Here is an 11,672-nt window from a genome sequence, read left to right as displayed (position 1 = left end):
ATCTACATTTAGTTTTTTAATTGTTATATACAAAAATGAATGAAGGCAATCATCAGCTAAATATTTAGACTAAATTATTTTAATAATAGTAATTAGAATAATAATAATAATAATGATAATAATTTAAGACATACACAAGTATAATTAACAAGGTAAACTTTGCTGTTGTTTCCAAGTTATTTTTTTTTTCTTTAATAATAAACAAATAGTTATTTTTATTTAAATATTTTTCCCATTATTTTCTGTTTGGTTTTTTTTTTAATTTAATTTAATTTAATTTAATTTAATAAACAAAATTAACTTAAAAATAATAAGTGGCAGTATTCATTCATAATTTAAATTTTTGTTTTAATTTAAAAAACAAGCAACAAATTTTAATTTAAAATTAATTAGTTTTTTTGGTTTGATTTCATTTTGTTTTTGTGTTTTTTTTTTCTTTTTGGTTTCATAAAGGCTGACACAGTTGTGATTGAGATTTCTTTAGATCTTTAGTTGTAGTATATATGTATACGTATGTAAATCTAGGAGACTAGGGGAGGGGGCTTTGATTTCTGTAGACGTTGAATGTTATGTTCGGAATATATATGTATTTATGTTGTTTATTATATAAATTGAAAAACATGTCGAGAGAAACATGGGAAAATTGTAATTAAAGTTTCAAGGGAAAAAGTAATAATAAGTGTCGGTGACATCATGGCGTATAAGTGATATTAAAGATTTTATTTAATTTAATTATTACACATACGCTCCCATTGATCAAATTATCATTTACCCAAAGAATGCGTTTTTGACTTAGCAATTTATATTTTTCTCTACGACTTCTACTTTATCTTGCATCAAATTTTCATGTTGATATCTCTAAAACTCAACGAGTCACAGCTCATTTATTGGGAGTTTGTCATAAATCAACAAAAAAGTTTTTTAGTTTATTATTTTATTTTTTTGTATAATAATCTTTTTATGTTAGGAAGTCAAAATTCAATTGGCAACTTAAAACGCATTTTTTCTGAACTAGATTTTTTGAGATATGACACTCTTTGAGTAAATCAGCAATATCTCCTAAAGTATCTTCAATGTTCTGACATATAACTTTTCCCCTCGACATGCAACTCAAAATTATATATCATTTTTATGTGGTGGTCTCATTTGGTTTATTCAGAATTTTATTTTCTTCATTTTCTTTCTCATTTAAATAAAGCATAATAACATTTAATTTTGTTTCCAATACTTTCTTGCTTAAATATTACTCATTTATATATATACAAGGAAATGTTTGTTGTTTGTTTATTTTTGTCTTTCTTGTTTTTGGAATGATTGATTCTATGTACCTAACTTTGCAATACATTTTTTGATATTGTTTTTCTTTTATTCTTTTGTTCTTTTGTTATCGTATAAATTTTGTTTTCGTTTAAGAAACACTTATTAAGGTGGTTAAATATGTATGTTATGGTAGTTTGTGGTTTCGGTTCGGTATATTTCTTTTCTTGCTTGTTTTTATTTTTATTGAATTTAAGGGTTAATTTTTTTTATTTTTGGAGGGGTATCAAACACACGTTAATTCATATATATGTATGTATATTACCACATAAAAAATTTTAAACCTGATTTAACTTTTTTTGGGAAAAAAAATGTTTTAACACACAAATACATTTTGTTATATATAAAATAGAATAGTTGGGAATTTGTAAATTACATTGAGTTTTTTTGTTAATGTAAAAAGTTCCATAAATATTTAAAAAACAGGAAAAATTGTGAATGAAATATTCGAGATGTTTAATAGTCAGATAATCACTTGGTGTACTACGGATCTTGGCTCAATATGTTTTTTTTTTTTTTTTTGCAATACCTTAAATTTTACGTCAACGGTAGGATGCCGCTAGCTCCAATTGGCATTTGAAAGTTTGAATATACAAACTATCAGGCATGTCACAGATTCCGATCGGAATGGTTTCAATTTCGTAATTTCATTTCGATCGTTTTTGTTTTAGCTTCTTCAGATTCCGATCGATTTTGTAAAATCGGAAAACTTCGTTATTTAGTTTAAATATGAAATTAAATGTAAATTTTGTAACAAAACAACATTTTTATTATTTCTAAGTGTTTTAAAGTGGCAAATTAAAAAAAAAAAACTAAAAATACAATTCCGTTTGCAAAATCAAAAGTGGTTTCATTCCAAAAAATTCTTCGTTTTTCGTTTTCTAAAGAAGCTAAATACGGAATTAATTCCACTTCGATCGCAATTCGTTTCTGTGACATGCCCGTATATGAAGAGGATTGGCAATAACTATACGCGCATCCATGCAGTTAAATATGTTAAATGGGTAAAAGTAAAAACGATTTGTTTCTTGTCACCTGGACTTTCGAAAAGAATAAGTTAGAGAATCTTATTTCTCTAAGATCAAATCAAATCCCAATTATAGGTTGAAGTAACAGACCACTCTAGTAACAAGAAACAATTCAGTGCATAAAGACTCAATTTTGGTCGTCACAGAGACTACCTTCGGTTCGTCTACGAATACCCCTTTCTGCTCATCATTAAGTCTTCTTTCGGATAGTCTATAAAGTCTCCGTTTTGGTCAACTATATAAACTCCCTTCCGGTAATCATTAAGGCTCCCTATTGTTAGTCCAGAGAGATTTCCGTCTGGACGTCTGATTGTCTATAAAGTCCCCTTCCGGTCTTCTATAAATACTCGCATCTGGTCATTATAAAGACTCTCTTTTGTTTGTCTTTAAAGAAATTCTTCTATAATGAATCTTCAAGTTGTAATAAAGACTCCTATCTGGTCGTCCTTTGAGAGAAGTCTATCTGCAGACTTTCTTTTGGAAGAACACTTCGTTACCGATGAGGTCTAAAAAGATTTGTTTGTCGTCACATATTAAGTCTTCCTGCTAGTCCTTCTGTTCGACATTAAACCCTTCCTTGTGGTCGTGTATAAAGACTACAGTTTGGTCGCAAGCACGCTTTGCACACTGAATGTCTGATTTCTATTCTCGGACTAGACAGCATCGAACCATTTTTCCCCGGTGACAAAAAACCCTCTTTGTAATATTACCATACATTTTCTGAGTATAGACTTCCTTCTGGTCAACAGTCAAAGACTCCCTTCTGGTCGTCTATAAAAACTCCCTTCTGATCGTCAATAAAGACTCCCTTCTGGTCGTCTGTAAAGATTCCCTTCTGGTCGTCTATAAAGACTCCTTCTGGTCGTCTGTAAAGACTCCCTTCTGATTGCCTATAAAGACTCTCTTCTGGTCGTTTATAAAGACTCCCTTCTGGTGGTCTATAAAGACTCCCTTCCGATCGTCAATAAAGACTCCCTTCTGGTGGTCTATAAAGACATCCCTCTGTCGTCTATAAAGACTCCCTTCTGGTCGTTTATAAAGACTCCCTTCTAGTCGTCTATAAAGGCTACGTCTCCGTCTATAAAGACTCCCTTCCGATCGTCAATAAAGACTCCCTTCTGGTGGTCTATAAAGACATCCCTCTGTCGTCTATAAAGACTCCCTTCTGCTCGTCTATAAAGACTCTCTTCTGGTCGTCTATGAAGACTCTCTTCTAATCGTTTATAAAGATTGCCTTCTGGTCGTCTATAAAGACCCTCTTCTGTTTATAAAGACTCTCTTCTGATCGTCTATGAAGACTCTCTTCTGTGTATAAAGACTCCCTTCTGATGGTCTATAAAGACTCTCTTCTGGTCGTCCATAAAGACTCCCTTCCGGTAGTCTATAAAGACTCTCTTCTGGTCGTCTATAAAGACTGCCTTCTGGTGGTCAATAAAGACTCCCTTCTGGTCGTCTATAAAAACTCCCTTCTGGTCGTCTATAAAGACTCCCTTCTGGTCGTCTATAAAGACTCCCTTCTGGTCGTCTATAAAGACTCCCTTCTGTTCGTCTATAAAGACCCTCTTCTAGGCGTCTATAAAGACTCCCTTCTGGTCGTCTATAAAGACTCCCTTCTGCTCGTCTATAAAAACTCCCTTCTGGTTGTCTATAAAAACTCCCTTCTGATCGTCAATAAAGACTCCCTTCTGGTCGTCTGTAAAGATTCCCTTCTGGTCGTCTATAAAGACTCCTTCTGGTCGTCTGTAAAGACTCCCTTCTGATTGCCTATAAAGACTCTCTTCTGGTCGTTTATAAAGACTCCCTTCTTTTCGTCTATAAAGACTCCCTTCTGGTCGTCTATAAAGACTCCCTTCTGGTCGCCTATAAAGAGTCCCTTCTGGTCATATATAAAGACTGCCTTGTGGTCGTCCATAAAGACTCCCATCTGATTGTCTATAAAGAATCCCTTCTCGTCGTCTATAAATATCCCTTCTGGTCGTCTATAAAGACTCCCTTCTCGTCGTCTATAAAGACTCCCTTCTGGTCGTCTATAAAGACTCCCTTCTAGTCATCCATAAAGACTGCCTTCTGGTCATCAATTACGACTTCCTTCTGGTCGTCTATAAAGACTGCTTTCTGATCGTCAATAAAGAATCCCTTCTACTCGTCCATAAAGACTGCCTTCTGGCCATCAATTAAGAGTTCCTTCTGGTCGTCTATAAAGGCTCCCTTCTGGTCGTCTATAAAGACACCATTCTGGTCGTCTATAAAGACACCCTTCTGGTTGTCCATAATGGCTCCGTTCTGGTCGTCCATAAAGACTCCCTTCTGGTCGTCTATAAATACTCCCTTCTGGTCGTCTATAAAGTCTCCCTTCTGGTGGTCTATAAAGACATCCCTCTGTCGTCTATAAAGACTCCCTTCTGGTCGTTTATAAAGACTCCCTTCTAGTCGTCTATAAAGGCTCCGTCTCCGTCTATAAAGACTCCTTTCTGATCGTCTATAAAGGCTTCTTACTGGTCATCTATAAAGACTCCTTTCTGGTCGTCTATAAAGACTCTCTTCTGATCGTCTATAAAGACACCCTTCTGGTCGTCTATAAAGATTCCCTTCTGGTCGTTTATAAAGACTCTCTTCTGGTCGATTATAAAGACTCCCTTCTGATCGTCTATAAAGACTCCCTTCCGGTAGTCTATAAAGACTCATTTCTGGTCATCTATAAAGACTACCTTCTGGTCGTCTATAAAGACTCCCTTCTGGTCGTCTATAAAGAGTCCTTTCTGGTCGTCTTTAAAGGCTCCTTACTGGTCGTCTATAAATACTCCCTTCTGCTCGTCTATAAAGACTCCCTTCTGGTCGTCTATAAAGACTCCCTTCTAGTCATCCATAAAGACTGCCTTCTGGTCATCAATTAAGACTTCCTTCTGGTCGTCTAGAAAGACTCCCTTCTGGTTGTCTATAAAGACTCCCTTCTAGCCGTCTATAAAGACTGCTTTCTGATCGTCAATAAAGAATCCCTTCTACTCGTCCATAAAGACTGCCTTCTGGCCATCAATTAAGAGTTGCTTCTGGTCGTCTATAAAGACTCCCTTCTGGTCGTCTATAAAGACTCCCTTCTGGTCGTCCATAAAGACTCCGTTCTGGTCGTCTATAAAGACTCCCTTCTGGTCGTCTATAAAGACTCCCATCTGGTCGTCTATAAAGACACCATTCTGGTCGTCCAAAAAGACTCCCTTCTGGTCGTCTATAAAGACTCCCTTCTGGTCGTCTATAAAGACTGCCTTCTGGTCATCAATTAAGACTTCCTTCTGGTCGTCTATAAAGACTCCCTTCTGGTCGTCTATAAAGACTCCCTTCTGGTCGTCTATAAAGACTCCTTTCTGGTCGCCTATAAAGGCACCCTTCTGGTATAGAAAAGGGGGAGAGTGTTATAGTTCGCCAAACATAATTATCGTGTCAGTCGATTATAGGGAAATGGTCTAACAGATGACCCTATAATTGTCTCCAACAGCCCGATCACCCGACTTCATCCTCTCTGAACGCCGAATTTTCATCAATCATGGGAATGTTTCAGATAGTTCACCCACCAATCATTGCTTCAAGGAACTGCTCAAAGCATCTGATATTCGGATAGCAGAATGGTTGTTCCCAGATATCATCACAGTCGCAGCTACTCGCTATACACCATATCGAATATACGAAGTGAGACCAAAGTGAGAAAAATCAGCAGAAGCGGAGCAATTACCAATTAATGTGATTAGCTCCGTCGAGCCACTCCTAGTGCCCCCGGAATTAGGTAGATGACATTGGAAGTTAAAAAAATTTAAAGACGAACATAATAACGAATCTTATCTCCTATCTCAACTATTCCAATTTACATATAATAAATTTGTTACATTTTTATTTATTGGGTATTTATTTCAATGGAAATTTGTAGGTTATGTTTGTATGTATGTATATCGAAAAGGAAATTGTAATAATAAATTTTCACAAAAAACACCTAGGAATTGTTATATATCAATACTATACTTTGCAATTTCATATGTTTGGAATATATATGTATATCTACATACATACACGTCTATATGTATATATAACCAGTTCAATATTTAAGAAAATCGCATACAATTTTTTTGATTATATTTGAATTAAAGAATGGGTTTTAAGCCGTCAAATGTCATATAAAACCCTTTGACATTGAAATGATCTTATACACATATGTACATATATGTATGTATATAATTATATATTATTTTTTGTTTATCAATTATTATTATTAATAATAACTAGAGTCTGACAATTTGTTTTGTAAAGTGTTTCCCATTTATATATGTTTACTTATTATTTGTATATATGTATGTAATTTTGTATTATTTTCACTGAAATTTTGCAAATATGTATGTAATGTAATAATTTAGTTTTGTTTTATTATAAATATTACCAATTAATAAGAAAGCTTTATATTGTCCTTAATACATATGAAGTTGTTGTTGCTTTGGATTAAATATATGTATAATATATAGTCCTTCAAAGGGGGGCATGTGGGGTTTATTTCCTCTTCCATTTTGTTGTTGTTTTCTTTCATAATTTGTTTTTCCTACTTTACTTTGCTATTTGTTCCGCTCTATTATTATTTCGTTAATTTAGAAGTGAAGTGAATGCTTGAGTGTGTGACGACTGAGTGAGTTCGTGAGTGAGTGAGTGAAAGATGGTGGTGTTTGGTATGGATAAATGTGAATTGAGTCATTACGGTATTTATATTTTTATTATGTATATTGCAAAAAATTACTAATACGTTTTTTTATTTTCCATTTTTAATACCAACATTTTTTATTTTGTAAATTTTTTTCGCACTCAGTTTTTTATTGTATTTTACCGAATTTTCTGTCTTTTTTAATAATTCCATTTTCTTGAGTTTCCTTGTAATTTTCTATTTTTTGCTTTTGTTATTTTAACTCCTTGTAAATACAATTCATTATTGCTGTTTCTTCTCCCTTTTTTGTATTAAATTCAAAGATTTTGTTTCTTAGCATTTGTTATTTAGTAAGCTGGTGCTGGCATAACTTGTTATACATTTCCTGAAAAAGAAATTTAATTATACAAAATTAATATTTATTTTAAAATCTTATAAAAAATAGAAAGCAAATTTGTGTAATAGACGAATGTGTAATAAATTACTAATACTACCAATTGCCACAAAAAATGGAATGACTTGACTTGCAACATTGTGTTGCCACCATGCAAGTCAAGGCGATATCAAGGCAAAGAAAACATGTATGACCACGCTGAGTTGTCGAAAAACAGCAAGAAATTTTAGTGAATTTAGTCCCGGGCCACAGTACAGTAATTTTACTGAAATTTTGATATGAAATAATGCGTCTCTAGATCGACGTCCATAGTAGAGTGAAATCATAAAATTTCTGTAGTGAGGAGTTCGATTTAAGAACACCTAATTTCATGAACATTTTTAATGAAATTGACGTTAGTGTGGACCGGGACTTATGAATGCCGCACAGTGGTTCGGAATCGATTTTCCTGGGCAAAACCCCATTTTTTGTCACCGATTGTTAATTTCCATATGGGATTCGATAGTCCGTGGTAACCAGGGTTTCGGAGTCGAGCCATTTTTCCTTCGACTCCGACTCCGACTCCAGGCCAGTTTTTTGTCACGACTCCGACTCCGGAGTCGACTCCGATGGTAATTTCCTATACCACTAAAAATTAATAAAATTTGCAAAATTTTTCAACTTTTCCTATACTAGGACCCTATATACTTATCTGTTCTTTTCTCTAAGACAATTTGTAATGCAATGCGATGTAAAATTGATGTTCCGTATTGAATCTGCTGTATCTTATATCAAAAAGAAAAACAACAACAGAAAGAATTTAGAAAGTTTCAGTAGATTTTGCCGAAATATATGTACGAGTATACCCTCCGATTATCAATTTAAAACAAAAACAAGTAGAACTGACGAGTTTGATTAATTATTTTTGTACGGACGCACAGAGGGGAAACATAGGCATAAAGTTGCTCAAAACTCAAAATATGAAAATCGTTTTTTTTATGAAAAAATGTTGATAAACGGCAACCAGACTCTTTTCTACATTTGCTATAACCATCCTCGACTTTGTAAGATTAACCAATCCAATGCAGCAGTCGATTGAACTCAGCCTTACTGAAAACAAAAAGTAAATTTTCGAAAACTAACTAAATTAGGTGAACATTAAAATGACATTATTTTCGCGACAACTAATATTTTTCAAGATTTATTGTTTTTGTACAGTCTCCGACAAGATTATCATTTAAAATTTTCAGATTGATTTTACATCTTTGCTCTTTAATAATGGTAATACATATCCTCTTTATGAAAATTGTTTATGATCATTTTTAAGATTACTACAATTTCAATAGTGAAAAAGTCTATTTCCCCGTCGTTTCCCGACCATAGTTTCTTCTAATGTTTTATGCGATTGAGCCTCAAATATCAGATTCAATCATAAACAATTGTGCATATTTGCGCCAATCCGAAAAAATCTAATTTTTCTCAACTAAAATATGAAATATTTTTATATGGAATTGAAAGGTTTACTCACACTAAATTTTGCTCCGCGTTATAGCCGGGGCTCTAATTTATCAAACTAAACCAACACCTATCAAATATGTTTGCATTATTCAGAAACATTCACGGCTTTTCTCATGGGAATTCAGAAAAATTAAATTTAAGTAAATTTCAAAAAATAAAATTTAGAATGAAATATATCACGGTGCTCTTGAAACAATTTTAAATGGAAGGTGCTTACACCTCGGAAGTTTTTGCAGATTCTGAAACTACAAAGTTCATAGATGAGAACAATCAAAAAACAAAAAAATCGCCGGAGCGCTTTTTAAATAAATCGCGATTTAAGTTGACATTTTTAGGGGTTGTTTAGGTTTTTGCGATTTTGCTTAGAAACCGCATTTCCTTTCAAAATGGGACTAAAACAAATATTGTAGCTGTGAAAATTTCCTACAAGATTGACCTCTATGATATTTCCGTAGTTTTTACCATTTTTGAGATATATAAGTTCATCTTGGGACAATGCACTGACTGTATCGCCCCCTTATAAAACAATGTCATGTAGGGTGCGCCTTAACTAACTTTTGATGAAAACCGCTTACACAGGGAAAGTTTTTGTGAATTCTGAATCAGCAGTGTTCATAGATGAGAAAAATCCAAAAACAAGAAAAAATCGCAGTAGGGATTTTTAAATAAATCGCGGTCAAAACTCAAATTTTTAGGTGTTTTTTAGGTTTTTACGATTTTGCTTGAAAACCGCAAGTCCAATCGAAATGGAGCTAAAGAAAATGTTTTAGCTGTCAAAATTCTCTAGAGAATTGACGTTTATCATTTGTTCCCAGCGTGTACCATTTTTGAGATAAGGAAGCTCAGTTTACATGTTTAGTTTTTTTTAGGGTTTCGCGAATTTGCTTGAATACGGTAAGTCGTATCGACATGTGACCTGAGAAAATCTTAAAGCTGTGAAAATTCTCTACAAGACTGGCTTAAGTGGCTTATCCTTAGTTGTAAATTTTTTTTTAGATATATAAGTTTAAGTTGGGAATTTGCAGTCATGACATTGTTTTATGAGGGGGCAATACAGAATTGAATTGTCCCAATTTGAACTTCTATATCTCAAAAACGGTAAAACCGACGAGAATATCATAAAGGTCAATCTTGTAGAGAATTTTCATATCTACAACATTTGTTTTACTTCCATTTTGATAGGAAATGTGGTTTCTAAGCAAAATCGCGAAAACCTAAACAACCCCTAAAAATGTCAACTTAAATCGCGATTTATTTAAAAAGCGCTCCGGCGATTTTTTTTGTTTTTTGATTGTTCTCATCTATAAACATTGTAGTTTCAGAATCCGCAAAAATTTCCTAGGTGTAAGCACCTTCCATTTAAAATTGTTTCAAGAGCACCGTGATATGTAAATGGGACTATATATACATCTGTACTGATTTGTTTGAAAATTGGCTCAATGTTTTTTAAGGCTAGTTCAGGTTGAATGTGTCAAATTTCAGTGATTTTGGTGCATTTTTATCTCATATCAGATGCGAATATATATGGAAGATGCATCCAAATCTGGACCGATTTTCATTATTTTCTATAGGATTAATCCTTGTGCAGAAGATATGCTTTTTGCAAAATATTATATCAATCGAAGTATAAATGAGCTTTCTAGGACTTTTGATCAACTTTTAACACAAATTTCCTCTCTGTGGGACGGGTCACATATCTTTTTCTTTTTATTTTGTCGAAATATGAAGATGGGTATGCCAACAGTAATTTGTTACTTACAGATTTTACGAAAGCGAAATTTTGACTTCTACAGTTCCCTTTTTTTTAAATGCATATTTTTTAATTCGTTTCGCTTAAATACACGATTATTATGTTCTTAATGATCCCACAAAAACATATGCTGATCGGTTTATTCGTTTTCGAGCTTCAGTGGTCACCGTAAACTGCTTTAGTAAAAACAGTGTTTCGTAGGTGGCCATTTGTCAGAAAACTGTGCAATATTTTTCAAAAAAAAAAAAAAAAAATCTGAAAGTAGCTCAAGGTATTATAAATCAGATGAAAACAATATCTTTTGGAAAAAATTTGTAGATTACTTGTAAAAATTCATGAAAAATTTCATTTTTCGTGCACAATAAGTGACCATAACCCCTTAATTGTGGACAAAATAAATAAACAATATGTGAGATCTAAAACTAGTATTCCAGAGTGTATATAAGTTTTGTCATAAATGTGATGGTATATTAAGAAATTGATTCATATTGAAATATGCAATTATAATTCTTTTGTCATGGAACATTACTAAATATAATAAATCCTTTGCTTACAAGTTTACTCATAGATTTCCTATAAAATGAATAAACGATTTATCAAAATGTTAATAAAGTTAATCTCTCTATCATAAAAAATAAAAACTTTTTTGATAAATGTAGAAAAAAAAATTTTGCCCGGAGTCGGAGTCGAGCTTTTTTTCACGACTCCAGACTCCGACTCCGACTCCAGCAAAATTTGCTAGACTCCGACTCCAGACTCCGACTCCGACTCCGACTCCGCAGCCCTGGTGGTAACACTAGCGAGTTTCTTAAAACGAATAATAGGAAGAGGCAACATCGCAAACACAGAAAACCATGTACAGCGGTTTCACTACCTCATACCCCCCGCCTATAAACTCGAAGTCGCCTTGTAGAAACATCGTTAGTGAAAAATCAAAAAGGAACGTCAAAATAGTGGAACCAAGTTCGCTTTTCACAGAATGATGCCCAAGAGTGCCCTCCTCCTTCTCAGCCC

General features: G+C 33.6%; 1 protein-coding gene across 2 annotated transcripts in view; it reads right to left on the bottom strand.

The window, feature by feature from the left end:
* Nucleotides 1-7,229: 7,229 nt before the first annotated feature.
* The window catches only part of Dap160 (dynamin associated protein 160), a 53,164-nt gene continuing 48,721 nt past the window's right edge, over nucleotides 7,230-11,672 (bottom strand). For both annotated transcript variants that reach the window (XM_073970308.1, XM_073970310.1), the window contains one exon: nucleotides 7,230-7,402. In XM_073970308.1, the coding sequence (XP_073826409.1) occupies nucleotides 7,392-7,402 (11 nt within the window). In that variant the 3' untranslated portion in view covers nucleotides 7,230-7,391. The remainder of the gene's footprint in view (nucleotides 7,403-11,672) is intronic.

The sequence above is a fragment of the Musca autumnalis genome, unplaced genomic scaffold, assembly GCF_047663935.1.
Source record: "Musca autumnalis isolate F117 unplaced genomic scaffold, ASM4766393v1 scaffold_2, whole genome shotgun sequence".
In the NCBI taxonomy this organism is placed as follows: domain Eukaryota; kingdom Metazoa; phylum Arthropoda; class Insecta; order Diptera; family Muscidae; genus Musca; species Musca autumnalis.
This window is presented reverse-complemented; position numbering and strand designations above follow the sequence as displayed.